Source organism: Tachypleus tridentatus, chromosome 10 (genome assembly GCF_004210375.1).
Source record: "Tachypleus tridentatus isolate NWPU-2018 chromosome 10, ASM421037v1, whole genome shotgun sequence".
Classification (NCBI taxonomy): Eukaryota; Metazoa; Arthropoda; class Merostomata; order Xiphosura; family Limulidae; genus Tachypleus; species Tachypleus tridentatus.
The window spans coordinates 73,515,883-73,535,424 of record NC_134834.1 but is presented as its reverse complement, the minus strand read 5'-3'; the positions used below and the strand labels follow the sequence as shown (position 1 = coordinate 73,535,424).

The following is a 19,542-nucleotide window of genomic DNA, read 5'->3' as shown; positions in this document are numbered from 1 at the left end:
TTGTATGGGATACAGGAGAGGCAAAAACACATCTTAAATTGTTTCAGCTCTAGCTATCTCTCTTTACTACTGACCCTGACTATAAATCCGTGATTTCTTATTCAGTAAAAGAAGAAAATGAAGTTAAGTGGAATTATGTCTGAAGCTATAAATTTGTTATTTATTATTATCTTTGAGATGATTTGTTTTATGTCACATTAGAAAATTTGGAGCCTCATGAGAAAGTTCTCTTGGGTATAGAAGAAGATAAGGAAGAGCAACAAGAAGGAGTAAACGAAACAGAACTTCATAATAGTTCCAACACATCTTTAAGTATGTTTACATAATAGTTCCAACACATCTTTAACTATGTTTACATAATAGTTCTAACACATCTTTAAGTATGTTTACAGTAAAAATGTGATGGCTCTTTAAAATGTTATTTAACCTCTTGTCATAAAAATAAACCTATTCTGTAATGATTAACTCTGTAATTATATCTAAGTTAGAATTCACTTATATATATATATATATATATATGTGTGTGTGTGTGTGTGTGTGTGTGTGTGTATTTACATGTCTGAGAATGCTTAAAATCAAATATTTTCCAATTAGAGTGAATAAATGTTTATTGATTTTTTTCTAAAAACAGTTCATGATTTATTTCTCGTAACTAATGATATGCTATGCCATACAAATTTTTATTTATATTTTCAAAATGCCACAGATATAAGTTACTAAAATTATAGGGATTAAGCTCTTTCTTAAATATGAAAAAGCTTTCTGTTACCATAATTAAGTCATCAATTCTAAATTTTTTCTTGAATGCTACTACATATTTATAAAGGATTTTTAAATTCAGATATTTCCATTTCTGCAGAAGCATTGAAAAATCTGCTTTATCCTTCAAACTGGTAGATAAAATTGTGGTATAAACCTGTTAAAAATCTATATTTGATTTGCTGACATTTCAGATGAATCTGCCAACCAACATGAACTAATTGTACTTAACACTGGACAACAAAAATTACTAGATATTCTTGAAAGTTATAAGAAAGGAGCAAATTTTTCAGAGGTTGAGCAGTTGTTCCGTGAATGGCAGATGCACCACATTGTTCCCTCTGAAAATTCTAGAGTAAGTATTTCCAATCCACAATCAAATTGTAGTTACATGCATAACACCTGTATTAAGTTGTTTTTTCTGTTTATTGTAGATTAACTAGGATTCCTAGTCTCCAGATAATTGGATCTAATATACATTTAATGAAGTGATGGCAAAATCAAGTGATTTACTGAGGATAACTTGTGCAGTTTTTAAGATAACAGCATGATCAACGTAGTTTAAATATCACCAGATGATAATAATCTGTTTAAAAACAATTCACAAAGGCTAAAGATAAAAACTAGAGCATAACCATAGTAGTTTTTTGTCAAATTGTCACATTTTTCTACTCTAAGAACTCATATTGTTTTAATTTTTCATTGTTGAAAATCCTCCCAGGAGCCATATTCTTAAAAACATGATTAGGTTAGTTTACTGTTACACATACCCGTACATTTAAGGCTGTAACACTTTTTTTTAATTATTATCTTTGTGTCCTCATTTTGATGGTTCCAAGAAATAACTTTTGTAATTATCTAAATAATCAGTAATTCTCTAAATAAAAATCATTTATAATTTAATATCTCTGAAACAGCACATTTACCATTTCAAACTTAGTGTTGCTTTCTTTCTTCTGAACCCACAAGTTTACCACCCAAGCTAGTGGTTTTATTTGTTGTTTTACTACTGAACTTGCAATTTTCTCATTCATATATTGGTGCTCTTTCTGTTTCATTTATGAATCTGTAGTTTTGACTGGATTGTATAACTGTGTATTATGTGTTGAATTTTTAAAATTTGTCAGTAAAACAATTAATTAATTTAGAAGGTGTAAAACTCTTTGTTCTAATTAATTAAAATTCCTCGAGGATCAACAATACAGGAAAAACATTAAACTGAAGTGTTTTGTTTTTATTCTATTATTAGTTACTTTTCAATATTTAAAGCTGTTTGAGGATGTTATTTGTCAAAAAAAGTTTTCTGTACATCTTAAATATTTTTATGTTCAAATATGAATTCTAACACTTATTAGTACTTCACCAAAAACCTTGTTTAAGGCACATCTATCCAAGTGCTCATTTTGAAAATTACTGTTTGTAGCATAAATTTCAAATAAATGGAAACTGCAAGTTTTTATTTTTTGCTTCTAACTTTTAAAAGGTAACTAATTTCTTAAAGTTAAATGATTGATTGACAATTACAGGAAGGGCTGAAGAAACTACGTGAGATTTACAAGCAAGCTAAAAAAGAAAAATACAATAAGGCACAAACAAAGAATTTCTTTGAACTTCAAACCATGTTTTCATCAAAACTTGGCCAGAGAGATGTGTTAATGGCTAAGGTAGGAAGATGTTTTTATAGATTAACTAAGATCCATAATAATAATTTCATTTTGTCTCTTAATCTAAACTCTACAAAATATCGAAAGCTGAATTTGAAAGAAAAGTGTAAGTTTAGAAAAACCAATAACATTTAAGATAATAGTCAAACTTCCAGTTGTGATTATAATTAATTTAATTGAACCCAATATGATAAATAATGATTTTATACTAGAACAGTTTGTGATGGAATATCTCACACTATACAGACATTGAGAAATATTAAATACTTCTCTTTATCAAAGTCAACAAGTTTTAACTAAAGTTTTTCAGTTTTACATATAAGATTATTGAAAAATTTCAGTAAAACATTGTTTATTTATGTAATTGCATTAGAACAGTGTTATAGAGAAATACACTTAAAGGATAAAAATTATAATGTGAATGATCACTAAATTTTATTGTATTTGTAACAGCATCAAAGTATATCCTCTGTTGCTGGAAGAAAAGATGGACAGAAAGAAAATGAAGATAATTTACAACAGCGTATCAGTACCTTAAGTACCCTGTCTTTTACTAGCAGTTCTAGTAAGTCTCTGCTTCTAAGAAAGAAAATTATAGAATTTATAATTCATTTACAGATCATCTATTTCAAGACTGACTCAAATAAAATAGTATGCAAATTTATTAGGATGCTCCATTGTTCTTCTAGTTAACTTTCTTATGCTTATGTTTGAACCAAAGCAGAAAATTACTCAGGTTTTCACTCTTTTTTCCATAACTTGAATATGGTTTGCATTTAATTAATTTGAGTTTCAACAGACAAGCAACACATTGCCACAAATTATTAAGTGCAGTATATTTTCTCAACTTTGTTTAAAATGTCTAATTTAAACACAGAGCAGTGAAGCAATGTCCCACCTGAATGCCTTTAGTTTCCAAACTAGTCATTATTGTCAATATTGAAAAACTCAGAATGTGAAAATTTCAATGTAGATATATAAAGGATAAATTTTGTTTTCAGAAGTTTCATCTAGTGTAGCTGATACAAAGATAATTATCATTAGTAGGTCAAAACAAACAGAATCAACAACCTCTGATAGAGTCAAAATTCACTCTTTACATTATGATGGTTGGAGTTTAGGAAGAATTTCATAGACATCAGTTGTCATCATGTAATGTAAAGTACACATTGAGCAAATAAGTGGAAACCAAGACAAAGCAAAGGGTAAAGTAAAAAACTCATTCAAAGAGATATTGTATATATGAAAAACTGAAGGAAAAATATGAAAAGTTTCTATACTTAATTCTTTGTTAAGATTGTAGTATATCATCTGGAGATCATCACTTTCTCTTGGAAGTCTCTCTCAGTTTCTGAAATGGAAAATGTTAATAATACGTCATTTTAGGATTGCATTTCACAAATATATCTTGAGTTGCATATCAAAGCTGGACTGTTATTACATACAAAAGTTAACATGTTATTGCATTATATCTTTTCAGTATTTATCTGTTATGATGTTAGATAGCTAAAAACAAATATGAGTATTGTAAATAACTGTAACATTTTAATAGTAGTAAATGATAAAAGATACATCCAAATTTTCTTTTATAACAAAATCCTTTTTCCAGGTTCATCATCAATAGATGGAGTGAATTTCAACAGTAACTGTGACAGTGGAAACGACTCTTGTGATGATTTAGTTCGCTCAAAAGTGAGTATACGATGCAAAATACTTTGTAGTCTTAATGACAGCCTGGCATGTCCAGGTGGTTAGGGTGCTTGACTGGTTATCTCATCACACCAAACATTTTTGCCCTTTCATTATAATGTAAAGGTCAACCCCACTATTCGTTGGTAAAAGAGTAACCCAATAATTGGCCGTGGGTGATGATGACTATCTGCCTTTTCTCTAGTCTTACAATGCTAAACTGGGGATGGTTAGTCCAGATAGCCCTCGTGTGGCTTTCATGAAATTAGAAAAACAAAACAAACAAACTCTTAATAATTTTCTGATATGAAATGAAAAGCTATGAGAAAAAAAAACACAATAGAAATGAGTTATGAAAGAGAACATTATTATAAAACTTTTGTTCTCTTGAAAGAGTAAAGTTTTTGGAAATAGTAATAAAGTTTATGATGCTTTAGCATGTTCCAGTGTGTGTGTGTGTTTCTGGCTTTAAAACAAATAATTAAATCATATGTCTTTAATCAAAATGAAATCTTAAGTGTTTTTCTCAAGTAACAATAAGTTTTAAAATGCTTTTAAATGGGTCAGTGAAAGTGAGGTTGAAATATGTCATTTTGTTGTTTTAATGTTTACAATCTGGTGCAAATAGTAACTTAAAGCCTGTGTATGAATGATGATTCATTGCAATTATATATATAGTTTTGAAATGGTTAATGTACAAGTTTACCCACTTTTATGCAATTAAAATAAACTTGTTTTGCTTAATTATAATTACTGTGATTGCTGGGTTTAATATGTAATTTTGTGTTACATTTATTGTACTTTGAATTTTTGTTTTATTTTTCATTATGATTTAATTATATATATATATATTGCCTTTAAATTTTAATTCCTAATAGGAGGATATCACATTGAGGAAAACAGTATCTGTGACCAACGGACAAACAAATCGGCCACCTGTTCCTCCTCCTCGTCCACAAAACTTACGGAAACTATCTCTACAAAAGTCTTCCAGTAGCAAGTCTTCAGGTCGACTAGTCAGTTCCCAGCAAAAATTAAACAAGTTTGAAAACCTTACATACAGGAATATTCCACCTGTTATGGTATCCAACAAGATTTCTTCACAGACAGCATCCCCTGAAGAAAATACTGAGTCTGTATATTACAATATCGATGCTTATCATCTGAAAACTAAATACAATGAGGTTCCAACTAACTCAAGGAAAAACAAGAGCTGTACCCCAACTCCACCTTTAGACATGCTACCCTCAGGTGTGATTCTTTCTTCTATTTGATATCCAACCTTCAATATTTACTGTTCTTTGTTACAGATTCAGAATAACAAATAAGGAGCTGTCTTGGAGTTACTTTTAGACACTTTTTGAATGTACATGATAATATTGAACATATTTTGTTATAATGAATTATAATGGTAAAAGTTGACTGTAATTTAATAATTATTTTACTTGTCTAAAGCAGTTTAATGTTAGGTACAGTGTTATCATAACACTGAGTTTTGTAATGTACACTGAACATGTAATAATCTAATAAGGAGAAAAATACTTACAAGTATAATGTTTACAAACACCATACCACATACCATCTCTTCATGTTCCACATTTCATTTTGTACCTACAACTTCCATACTATTCTTTATCACAATAAACTCCATACTATATCCAACCACTACAAATATTACACTATAGCTTATCCCTACAGGCTTTATATTACATTCCATCTCTATAAAAGATATACTAGATCTCATCTCTCCATGCTATATTCCTTTTACACAAACATTACTCAATATCCTATCTCTACAATGTCCATAATATTTCATTTTGTCAAGCACTGTACTGTATCTAGTCTCTGGTCTTTTGGAACACAATACTACATTCTATGTCAACAAACACTACACTATACTCTACTTCTTCAAACTTTGTTACATTCCAACTGTGTAAATTTCATATTACGTATTTTTTCTGTAATTTCAGTATTATAGCTTCCTCTCCTCTTACCATATTATGTTTTCATAGTTTCTTCTCATATTAGTAATAAATTATATTCTCCCTTATTACAGGTCAACTGTTTCAAGAACTTAATGAACAATTCCATAGAAAGTACAGAACACCTGTTGAAAGAACAAATTCAGAGAGGTCCTCAAGAAAACCATCTGGTACTTCACATACATCTGTACATTACCAGCTTAGCACTTCTGACAGTTGTCCTGCTTTGAACCTTTCAGTTACAGCTGAAGATCATATGACAAAAGTATGTCATGAAAAAAAGTTGTTCCAAAGAACTGATGAATCACATTATGTTATACCCCCTCCTCCTGTTGCAGTTATGAAAAAACATGAAGAATCTGATGTCACTCTTCATCCAAATCATGATTATGCAATTCCTAGAAAGCCTGAACAAATAGGTAAGACTTGCAAAAAAGAGAAAAGAATCAATAAAGTTCATGTTGTACCAAAACCAGTACCATTTAATAAAGACAGTGACAGTGAATTGCATTATTACAATTTGCTTCCATCTAAAGGCTTTAGAGAAAGTCAGCTAGTTGATGTAATACCAGATGAACCACCACCACCACCACCTACTGATGATTTATCAACATCATTAACCTCTTATGGTTCACCTCTTAAATCTAATGCTCCACCCCTTCCACCAAGGGGTGTGAGTGCACCCAGGCTGCAGATGAATATGAATTACAAATCTAAATACAAATAAACAGTGTTTGTCTCTTCAAGTGAAAGATTTAGTACATACAAAATTATTCACAAGATGGAAGGCTTGTTACATCAAAACTATCTCAATGAAACTACATTTGTTACATGTTACTACATGTAAATCTTGTCACAGTTGAGAAGTATTATCTTACTAGATGGATGAGTTTTTCCTTGTTATCTCTCAAAATGGGTGATATGTTACACAACAAAGTATTGCTGCATAAGTCCACCAATTATCTAATCAGATAAAAGACCTGTAAATGTAAGAAGTATTTCACCAAATTAAAGAATTATGATCTTATGAGGTGAAAAGTTTTGTTGCATCTATAAAAATTTTAGCAAGGTGGAAACTTCAAAGCATGTAATGATGCTTGAATACATATAAACAGAAAGTTATGAATATATAATTAAATATGGGAAAACTTCTTAAACTGATTAATGCAAAATCTAGCCAAAAACCTTATTACTTTCAATAACATGAAAAAACACCATTAGAGTGAACTATTAATTCAATACATGATTCATGGTGAGGAGTTAATTTGATGGATAAATAAAGAGGTTGTGTTGTCTTAAGCAGATAATAGTTAATACTTCAAATTTCAATGGAAATATTGATGTCTTAAACTATGAAAATTATTTAAACTTCATCAATGATTGAAGTATCTGAAAGAAAAAAAAAACTGGCCTGACTGAAGTAGTTAAGCAGAGAAAAAAGTCAAAACATAAATCTCTAGTCGAATTATCGTTTTCTTAGATAAGTAAAAAGGATCGGTGTTACAAACTTTGGTTAAAGTATTATTGTCTTCACTGATAAGAGGATCAGCACTTCAAGCTTTGATAGAAGCATCGTTTTCTTTAGCAAATAAGTGAATCAGTACCTTAACCTTCAACGAAATACTGTTGTTTAAGGAAAGAAAAGAATATTTCAAAGTGAGACTTGCTAAAATGTGTATGAGAAATACGACAATGAGCAAGCATTACATCTTTGTTTTCTGTACAAGTAGGTTACTACACAAGAGAAAATAAATGGTAAAAAAAGAGATATGTATTCTTAATGCTATGTAGTCAATAATACTAAACGTGCAAGGGCTTTTTGGCATACTACAACACATTTCAATTGATGGAAACGGTGGACTGTCTGCTTATGAAGAAACACAGCAAATTTGTGAACTATTTTTCAAAAGTGCACAGACATATATCACTAATTTTTGAAAACATTTAAAATATTTAATGCCTTATAAACAGTCCAAGGTTTTTTTACTATATCTAATTTAGTATGTGTTTTCATTGTTAATGCCGTGTTTGAGTGTAATTGTGATCTTTTAAAACTTGTCGTATTAATGAGTAGTGTTTTCAGTTTATATTTTGGGAAATAAATTATTGTTACAAAATTCACATAGGAAATATTTTGACAAATCTACTAGCCAGTATATACTGAATATTTCACATTTTTTATTTTGCAGTGCATCAGAAAGGGACCATTTATATATTTCATCTTAAAATTATTTTGAATGATTTATTTATTTATTAAAATTCAGGCAATAGAATTTTCTTTTCTTGCAATGTAGTATATTATTAATTTGTGTTGTATTATATTTCTGTGTATTGTGATTTTATTCAATATCTGGTTCTGCAGAAACAAAATAAATTAAGTTTTTCTCACCTAATAGCAGCAAAACCAAGTTTCTTAACAATTTATGTATATTATGTATAACATCAGACACATTTTCAAAGCTTTTCATCACCAAAACTGATATAACCTGTTTAAAAAAAAAAATTCACAGAAGTGTCGAGCCAAAATAGTTTCAGAAGCTGTTTAACAAGACTTTTCAAACCACAACTATAAAGGGTTTATCTTTGATAGATTTCAAACAAGCTCCTCAAACTGCAGCTTCAGAGCTGGTTTTCTTTCTCTCCAGAGGCATGCAGTTTACCTCTTGTATTTATAATCTAACATGAATTTGGCAATGTTGGGCTTATACAGTATTGCTAGAAATGTGTACTCTTGCTTCCCCTTCTATTATTTTGAGCCATATCTCACAAACAGATCATTCAATGCAAAGGTATCCATGCTATGAATGGCATTAAGCTTTCAAGCCAACTTCATTTATTTTTCTATTCAGTTAAACCCTAATTTGTAGGAGTAAGGTGCTAGCGTTTATCTAATTGTTCATTCATTTAAACTCAATCTTTGGACATTCCACTTGAGTTCTTCCACTAAACTTTATCCAAATAGTTGCTCATCGTATATGAATTTGTCTGATTGTGTTTTAAACGTCAGCCTATTATGTGTGAATTTGTGGCTTTATTTTTGGTAGTAGCTTGTTTTATGTTAAATTAGTTCACTGAATTTTAATAGTGGTTTGTCATATTGGAAATTAGTTTAAATTGTTTTTAAGAAAACTTAAATTTTTCCATAAAATATGTTCATACCAGACATGAACAACAAGATGAAGCAAAAAGGAAACCTTGTTTGATGCCACACATTAAAAAATTATAGTTTGTAAACTATAGCTACAATTAAAGTTATAGCATTGAAAATGCTTCTCTCAAAGATTTTTTTTTTTTTTTGGCAAAAATGTTGTTATCTACTTCTTATTCCATATTTTATTTTAATCATGTACTGTAAGAAAACTGGTACACAGGTTAAAATTAAAGTTGTAACTAGGGCCATGCTAACTAAATATATAGGTCTAGTATTGATAAAACTAAGGGCTCCAACTATTAACCCTCATCAGAAGACCTGGGATCCACATAGACTGAAAAGACTTTCTTCGTTACATGTTTTTTAAGATAATCATTACAAATTTATATCCATTAAGGTAGTTATCAAGTAGAAACATTGGATCAATATGACACTACTTTTTTTTACACTTGCAGGAGTACGTAATTATAATCTAATATTTATCTGGAACTCTGGCAAACATCCGACTATCATTAACTATCACTATACATACAGTTCACCCTACAAGTTTACGAAAAAACATTTATAAGCGTTATTTCACTATGTAAACTGTTTTGTCTGCTTATAACATCATTAAGTGGTCTCTCCAATAACTTTACATAATGCCTTATTTTATAAGAACCATGTTTGATGACACAAGCCTACAAACTTAAACTTCATTAAAGTTGTTCTGGTTTTAATAATAGATTTTCCATAAATTAGCTATGCAGATTTCAAATATAATACATTTGTTTCTATTGTAATGATTTTTTACAAATCATTAAGGAAAAAACTCTTACTTTTACCATTTATTTTTTGTCTACCACAGTGAATGTTTTTTATTGTTATGTTTTGAATGCAGTACAGTTGATAAGACTCTCACATGGGATTGGTTTAGAGAAATCTGTAAACATGGTTGTCAACGTTTTAAGTATAACAAAATGTGATTCGGTTTGAATTAAAATAATTCACTTTTGTAGAAGTACAGTATGTGAGAAAATTAGGGCACCCTATGAAAGCCTGTGTATTTTGTAACATTTTTAGATATATAAATATTTATTCTCAATTTTAACAATACTGAGAGATTATAGGAATATAATTAAACAATTAAAACTGAAAAAAAGACTTTTCAAGATCTTCTGTAAATGTCATGCTACAAAAATGCATATTCGAACTGAGGAAAAAGTTAGTACACCCCACCCCCTAATAGTGTTACCCCCTTTGTCTGAAATAACTGCAGTGAGACACTTCTTGTAGCCATCTACCAGTCTCTGACATCGGTCTGAAGAAAGTTTGCCCCACTCCTCAATGCAGAATTCTTTCAGCTGTGAGATGTTTGAGGGTTTTCTTGCATGTACAGCCCATTTCAAGTCACCCCACAGCATCTCAATGGGATTAAGACCTGGGCTTTGACTTGGCCATTCCAGGACTCTCCATTTCTTAGTTTTCAGCTAGTCCTTGGTGGATTTACTGGTATGTTTTGGGTCATTGTCGTGTTGAAGGGTCCAGTTCCACTTCAGCTTCAATTTTTGTACAGATGGTCTCATATGATCCTCAAACACCCTCTGACACAGTAGAATTCATGGTGGATTCTATGATTGTGAGCTGTCCATGTCCTGCTGCAACAAAGCAGCCCCAAACCATGACACTTCCACCTCCATGCTTCACAATTGGTATGAGGTTCTTTTCCTGGAATACTGTATTTGGTTTATGCCAAACATTTTCTCTGTTCTGGTGTCCAAATAATTCAATTTTGGACTCATCTGTCCAAAGAACATTATTCCAGAAGTCCTGGTCCTTGTCTACATTCACTCTGGCAAACTTCAGTCGTCTTGATGTTTCTCTTAGAGAGCAAAGGTGTCCTCCTTGCACACCTCCCATGCAAGTTACACTTGTGCAGTCTCTTTCTGATTGTAGAGGCATGCACTTTCACATCAACAGTAGCCAGAGCCTGCTGTAGGTCCCATGATGACATGTTAGGGTGTTTGGAGACCTCCTTTAGCATCTTGTGGTCTGCTCTCGGGGTGAACTTGTTTAGACGACCAAACCTGGGCATGTTGGCAGTTGTTTTAAAAGCCCCCCACTTGTTGACTATTTTCCGGACAGTGGAATGGCTGATTTCAAAATCTTTTTAAATCCCTTACCAGACTCATAAGCTACTACAATTTTCTTTCTGAAGGCCTCAGACAGTTCTTTTGCTCTCACCATGGTGCTCCCTCTCACTTCAACAGTCAGGAGCACACCAAACTAAATGTCTGAGGTTTAAATAGGGCAAGCCTTATTCAAAATGCTGAGTGACAATCTTCTAATCATGTGCACCTGGTGTGATACACCTGTGTGTGAGTTGAGCCATTTTAAGTCAGAATAAATGTGGGGTGTCTTAACCTTTTCCTCAGTTAGAATATGCATTTTTGTAGAATTACATTTACAGAAGATCTTGAAAAGTCTTTTCTTCAGTTTTAATTGTTTTGTTGTATTCCTATAATCTCTCAGTATTGTTAAAATTGAGATTACATATCCATTTATCCAAAGTTGTTACATATATACACAGGCTTTCATAGGGTGTCCTAATTTTTTCACATGACTGTACATATGATGTTCTGTAAAAAATCTGTACGTGGTGTAGAAAAAATATTTTCAGATAAAGACATACAGGAATTACTGTAGAAAATGTAATCATTTCAAGACAATAAAACCATCACAAGCCTGTGTAGTTGTTGTAAATAACATATAAGGATACCATTGTGATGGAGTCCAGTTGAACCCAAGCTGACCCACATACTACACTTTGTTTTCTTTGAGCTGAATTTTGCAGTCTTGTGACAGTCCCATCATAGAGTGGGTGGAAAATGACTTGAATATAGGAATATAATGAAACCTGAGCATTTTTTGATACACTGTTTGTATAAGGAAGTTTAATACTACTAAATTTTATATTGAAGAACAGTATAGTTTTTTGATTCATCAACACATTTCCTCTAGAATACATATATTTTATGTTATTTACATTGCATAATAATCCTAAGAAAAGTTGATACAACTGATTTTTAGAATTTCAATCCAGAGCTTCCTATAATGGTAATTTTTGTACTTTGGTCCATTTGACTCTAGGTGTTCCATAATTTAACTCTTCAAAGGTTGATAATGAGGAATAAATAATATCTATATGTGTACAGATTATAATTAAATTAACATTTATAAATTAAAATCTAGTACCTATCTTAACAACTGTATTCTGTACAGAAGAATTATGTTGTTTAATACTTCTGGGTTAGTTCTGTGGTTATTGGTTTGATGTTATCAATCATTTTAAATAAGTATTGTAGAAGACTGACAAGGTTTTTACAAAGTGGTGAATGTTTCGTACTCATTGATATCACAATTTAGTTAGCATTTTATTCCAAAAGTATTTACCCATATTAAAATATATTACTGGAGGCTAATAGAAGAGCACCCAGTGGGTAGCTTTTCCTTTAGCTTGCTTTTAAACCTCACACAGCTGCTTTAACTCCTTTCAGTATTAGTGTTCCTCATTTTAATAATGTAGGTTTTAATCACTAGTTCTGATACAAGCCAAAACCTTTAACTTACTTCTTGTTTTGAAAAGTATGTTACAAATAACTTCATTGTGATTTTTTTTTGAAAAACAGACTAATTTCAGTTTGTGTTTTGCCAGTTTGAATAAAGTTTATGAGCATCTTTTATGTGGATTTTAAAAGTATGTGAATACACACATGCATATTTTTTTTATAAATTATACTTTTCTACCATTTCTACAATTATTCATCAAATAAACCAAATTTTCAACAGTTTTTAGATATTTTAAGTTTTATTTTCATCTCTTCTTTATTTACATTTTCTAAAAAAGAATTGAAAGGGAAACTCACTTTTTTTGGTTTTATGGAGTCAATCTTTTACTTTGTAAACCTTAATATTTGTATCTCACCTGATGACACCAGTTAAATCTAGTGAAATGCTTGAACAAAATGAGTATTTTACTATCTACAACTGATATAAAACTTGTGTGAATACTAAATAATATAGTTCTTTCTAATGATGAATAAAGAGAAAAATAATTTTAAACAATTCTTACCAATATAAATATCTCACCAACACAGAGAGACTCACACTGCGAGTTTGACCTTGCAAGTCTAATTTTTTTAAATTAAGTCAGTAATTAATTCCAATGGTATACAAATATTTTTCTAAAATTGAAACACAACATGAAAATGTGTAAAAACTTTAAACTAAATAATTTACGTTTTCAAGTAGCCATATGAGACAGTAGCTGTCATATCTGTAGAGACTGAGTTTATGAATGGAGGATTTAGCACATGAACATGGAAAGTATGGACTTAAAATAGTACATCAGAAACTCACCGTTAATAATGCTTTACCAACTTTAATAATGTTTTGCTACATTATATCTTTCCACTTGTTCCCAAAATTATTCTTTGAGTGCTAGGAAAATATATTTACAATCCCCACCAGATAACCCACTGCAATTATGAAGATTATGTTACTATTAGTTGTGTGTACATTTGTTGGAAGTATTATTGGCTGAGGTAAAAGTCTACTTACAGTTCAAGCAAATAGAGAAGCTTTCCATTGATTTAAATTATTTTCTTTCCATGACAGTAATTTGTTAACCAACAGCACAAGTCTCAAAGTAAAGGAAAATTTTGTTTGTAAAATTCAATTAATTAATCAGTTGCCAAAAAAGTGAAGCTTTATCATTTAGAACTTCCTAAAATTATAAATTTATAACAAATTATGTAATTTTGTAATATTTGTATTTACTTTACCAGAGTTAATCATTAATTCATTCACATGTGTAAAATTAAAACAAGTGTAAATTTGTTTTTAAATTATTTTACAAATGACAAAAGTTTTTGTTGTTGCTTTTTATGTACAAGTTTCTTTTGGCCTTTAATATTTTCTAAACTTATAACCATATTGAGATGAGTGTGTGTGTTTTCTTATAGCAAAGCCATATTGAGCTATCTGCTGAGCCCACCAAGGGGAATCGAACTGCTGATTTCAGCATTGTACATCTGTAGAGTTACTGCTGTACTAGCAGGGGGCAGCATATTGAAATAGAAATATTTCACCATACATAACATCAAAGAAACCCTCAAATTTCATTTTAGAGTGTCTTAAACCCTCAAACTTGTGAGGAAACACTGGGTCTTTGACCTTAATTTCTTTCTTCCATCACTGCATCTACATTTCTGATGTACTATCAACTTATGGAATCTGTGCAACTTATGTACTCTGCTCTTTCATGAGAAACTTTTGGTCAAACAATCACACAATCGTGTATGCTATACATGTAAGAGTATTCATGAAACAACTGAATATTCAAGAAATAACACTGCAGAATTTTGCACATTACACTCATTATAACATCATGATAAATTTATTTAGAATACTAATTAAACCATTTATGCTAAGTAATAAGTTCAGACAAAAATAAAAACATATTTAACTTGCCATCACCATCATAGGTGTTTGTGTTTGAAAAACTTCAGGCCTCAGAAACTGAAGAATTTCCCTTCACCTCACAGTGTGAAGGATATTAAACTACTATGTAGAGAGAGGAAAAAAATGGTAATATGTGGTTCTGACACAAACTATTGTGTGGCACAGATCTAGAGATCCAATGCTAAAAAATATGCTTGGGGGAGAAATGGGAGTGCCTCAAGACAATCTTGATTTCAATGGCTGAGTACCAAAAAGTCTACAACCAGTGATGAAAGTAAATCCTAAACAAAGAGGGGAAATATTAGCACAAACTTTCATAAATAACTCAATAATAACTTAATCTGTAGAAAAAAAAGAAAAAAAGCAGTAATCAACCAATAATTTCAGCCTCACATCAACCACTATTCTGGTAGATATGTTGATGATGCAATTGCTGGATTCACATGTATAGAACACACACTTAGTTTCTTTCAATTATGTCAACTCGCTACACCCTAACATTAAATTCATTTGCAAATAGGTCAAAACTAACTAAATAGCTTTTCTTAACCTCAAAATCACTAGAACTGATACACACACTGATGGTGAAAAATCACCCATACTGGATTATACATTCCATGGGATTCAGCACATGAAACAAAACAAAAACTTAAGATATTAATAAACAACATAAACACAGCCACAAAACTATGCTCACACCATAAAATTAATGATGAACTCAACAAAATAAAACAACAGTTTCTTCAACATCAACAAATTTCCTCCAAAAACTGTAGAAACAATTACACACATACACCTAAACCAACAACAAACAAACAACCATAAATCCCAAGACACAACAAACTACCAAACCTCATACTGCTGCATACCATATGCTCCCGACATCAGAGAAATAATAACCAACAATTGAAAAAAATTTAAAACACAACATTCCAGTAAACACCAAATTTATTCAACAACCATGTACAAAACTAAAATCCATACTATGTAAAAACTACACTGACAAACACAACACCAACATAATTTATAAAATACAAGGCAACAACTACCATGATTTGTGTATTGCAGAAACAAGCAGAAAAATGGAAACTAGATTAAAAGAAAAACACAACACCTTCACACATTTTTGAACACTGCAAATCAAATAAACAACATAACTATAGAAAACACCCAGATATTAAGTAGGGAAACAAATATAAACAAACAAACAAAAATCAAAGAAGCCCTATTTATACAGCAACTAAAACCAAAATTAAACCAATATAAAGAAAGATCTTTATACCTGTACTAATTAACAACTTAACATCCACTTGCAATGCCACCTACAGTCCCATATCCATAAATATTCTCATTCCTAAGACATGTATCTGGAAATGGTCACTTTCAAACTCTCTCTTTAACTTGAAGATGACCTACAAAGGTCAAAACTTTGTTTATCAAGTGTTAATACCCATTCCAGCTGTTCTGAAATACACATCTGTCATCTTGTTGAAGACTGGTAAATTTCTTTCATCTGTTTAACCTGTGACAGCATCTCTGATCACATTATTCAGGAGTTCATTTAACCTTTAGTGTCAGTGGCATTTCATCCACCTTAAGAGACAATCTGTAATATTCAATTCCTTCTTATTGAAAACTAAGAACAAGTTCTTTGAATAAATCTGATTAGGTCAGTGTGCTCTTAGTTTGTGATTGTTCAAACTCATTAGTTGAACATATAAATTGTAATCTTACAGGGATATGTTTAGCTGCCATGGAATGAAGGGTACTGTTCAGAAAGTTTTTTTTTTTTAAGGAATGGTTTCTTTACTCTTAAAGAAAAGTATTCCAAGAAACAAATGCACAGAAATATTAGATCAGCTAATTGGCAGGAGTTTATTAATACCTTAACGTCAGAGATATTCAAACAAACATTTAAACCTACTGATTTCAAAATTTGGATTTGCCCTATGACTTCCCAAAACAAGTTCTCCCTTACTGTTACATACAGGAGTATGTGTAGATAAAACAACTGCCAAACCTGTGTGCTGCCATCTATGTTCCATGTCACAAAACCTTGTTTATATGCCTCATTACAAAATTGACAACTTTGCAGGAACACATACAGAATCTAGACATATAGACGGCTTCTTTTTATCTTGGATATTACATAATTACTTTATATTTTGGACTCTTCAGTTCGTTTTGCTTATATTTATGTCATTTAACTGGAGAACATGTTCCCCCTAATTTTCCTTAATTTTTTGTCTAAATCATTATTTTTCACTATTCAGTACAGTTTAAGGAACATTACTGTCAGATATAGAGAACACAACTTCTTTCAATTTTGAGAAAGTAATACAAAGAGTAAAAATTCATACTTTTATCTTTTAATGGATGATTGACACACTTTGGGAATCAGTCTCAAAATTAATTGCACAGTGAAAGGGTTAGTAACTAGAATACCTATGCTGGTTTTTCAGAATGTGTTTCTACAGATAGGATGAATTTGGGCTGATAAATCATCTCTTAGGACTTGCTCAGTTTCCTGAGGAGTTATGAAAAAGATCCACATTTTTCTAGGAGAGTACTAAATAGTCTGGAGGATACAAATTTACTTGATGTTTGTCTAAATTTTATTTTTTCTTCCATAATTAACACAAAACTCTCAAAATTAATTTTTTAAAAATACTTAGGTTTATTTTCACAGTCATACTGAGTGAAAATTAACATTTCGTATAAATAAATTTACAGTAGAAAACAAAGTGTAATTGGAATACTCATACTTCTATATTTTTATTAACACTTAACACAAAAAAAACAACAATAAATTACCAGTTAAGGAATTTCCTACCACCATGATAAAGTTTCACCACTGTAGGATGAAAAATAAACCAAACCCCCTAACATCTAGCGATTTTTTTAAATAAAAAGTTTATTTATAAATGTACAAGTTTTTAAAAAAATTTACTGTATTCAAAAATCTTTCACTGATTTATAAGAATATGAACAATTTCTATATTATAACAAAACATTTTTTATTATTATTAAGAAACCAGCCACCTGGGGTCATATAAACTCAACCCCAGAAGTGCTCATAGTTTCTGTCTGCACAATCAGAATAACCTGTACACATTTCTGTTACTACAAAGAATTAAGATGGTTTATTAGATTCTTACAGAAAGTAATACATGGGTTGAACTTAATGTTGTAAATCATGATGTCTCCAGATCTGTGACCTCGGGCTATGAAGGAATCACACTGAGATTAGGCTGTTAGTTTTACCATAGTTGTCTGCTCTTTTAAATTTCTTCACACAGTATTCAAACACTTTACACTAATACTTTTTTTTTATTAACATATGAAATACAAATTAATAATTCAAAACAAATATTTTCTTTAAACAATACTCTGCTAATCATTATTAATTTCTTTAAAATACACTCTTCAAAATAAGTTAGGGAACACTTAAGAATATGAAAATAGCTGAGGTGTAAAAATGTCTCATTTACATATAGGGGATGCAACATGATTGTAAAAACATGTATATCAAACAAAGTAGCTTGTTACCAAAATATGTTACTTTTCAAACTATAAAAAGTTAGTCAGTAACAGGCCAAGTCATTGAACTGTTTTAATTCTTCAAGATAACAACAAGCTAAGCATCAATAAAAAAAAACAAAGAAAACAAATCGGTTTATCTGAGAGAAGACATTTAGAGTAAGTTTGATGTGGTTTGTAGTTGGAAGGCTTGAAGCTAGTAAAAGACAGAGGATGCTGTCTAATGTTATAAGCAGGATGCAGATCTAATTTTAGCATATTAGCTACAACACCAAACTATGATTATGGTGAGAATGGATAAGTAAGTAACTGACATAATTTTATAACTGCCAAATAGCTTCAAAGAACAACTGAATCTGGTGTAGGCTAATGTTCTTTTCATACTGTAGATTAATGCAAAATGACAAAATTAAACACTTCCACTCTGCTTACAGCATATGGAAGTTGTAGCTTGTATTGGTGGTTATACAGACCTCTATGTCTTGAATTATTGTTTGCCCACATACAAAATCTGCAAACAGTTTTTTTTATCTTTATAGCTCATAATGCTAGACCATTTAAATAAGAGCATGGAACTGAAAGTACAGAATGGCCTTGATATTTCTGCAACATCAGTCTCACATGGAAGCACTTGGAAGACTTGGCACAGGAAGGCACCTACTACCACTACAGTTTAATGTAGAACTTCCTGCTACCCTTGTCTTTAATCCCCTAAACATCATAAATTACCTGCATTGACAGCATGGATAATCAGTGAAGAACACATTTAGAGGGTCATACATTCTACTAACACACCTCCAGGAGTTTTGGAAAATGACATCCTTATACAATGACACCTTTGATCTTGTTTTAGTCAGTAACCTTTTCTTCTTCCAATATAAAGAACTCAGATCTTTCTTCATCATTACAGCACATCTTTCACTTATTATTGTAGTGAAGGTATCACCTTTCACCTTTACCTGAGACAGCCAATTCCCAACTTTCTCAAGCAGTGTGGACAAAGATGTGTATTTTTCTAGTTATTTTCACATCTTTTTACAATGATAACTAACTTCATACATTATGTGGTAGATAAATCTGTGTAACTGCTCTCTTTTGCAAGAATATTAGTAAGATATTCTATTTGATGTTAACTTTGTATGGCAAGTAACTTGAGGAAGGATTTATAGTCTAATCATTGGTCCTTAGTTCTGTTATCCATTCTAATCTCCTGTAACTTTTATTGTGCAGTGTCAGGGCAAGTAAATAATAGGTA

The 19,542-nt window shown here is 30.9% G+C and overlaps 1 protein-coding gene across 5 annotated transcripts in view; it reads left to right on the top strand.

The window, feature by feature from the left end:
• LOC143229572 (uncharacterized) overlaps positions 1-8,487 on the top strand; it is an 89,492-nt gene extending 81,005 nt beyond the window's left edge. For all 5 annotated transcript variants that reach the window (XM_076462117.1, XM_076462115.1, XM_076462116.1 and 2 more), the window contains 7 exons: positions 202-312; positions 954-1,114; positions 2,286-2,423; positions 2,877-2,988; positions 4,033-4,115; positions 4,991-5,363; positions 6,169-8,487. In XM_076462117.1, the coding sequence (XP_076318232.1) occupies positions 202-312; positions 954-1,114; positions 2,286-2,423; positions 2,877-2,988; positions 4,033-4,115; positions 4,991-5,363; positions 6,169-6,821 (1,631 nt within the window). In that variant the 3' untranslated portion in view covers positions 6,822-8,487. The remainder of the gene's footprint in view (positions 1-201; positions 313-953; positions 1,115-2,285; positions 2,424-2,876; positions 2,989-4,032; positions 4,116-4,990; positions 5,364-6,168) is intronic.
• Positions 8,488-19,542: the final 11,055 nt, after the last annotated feature.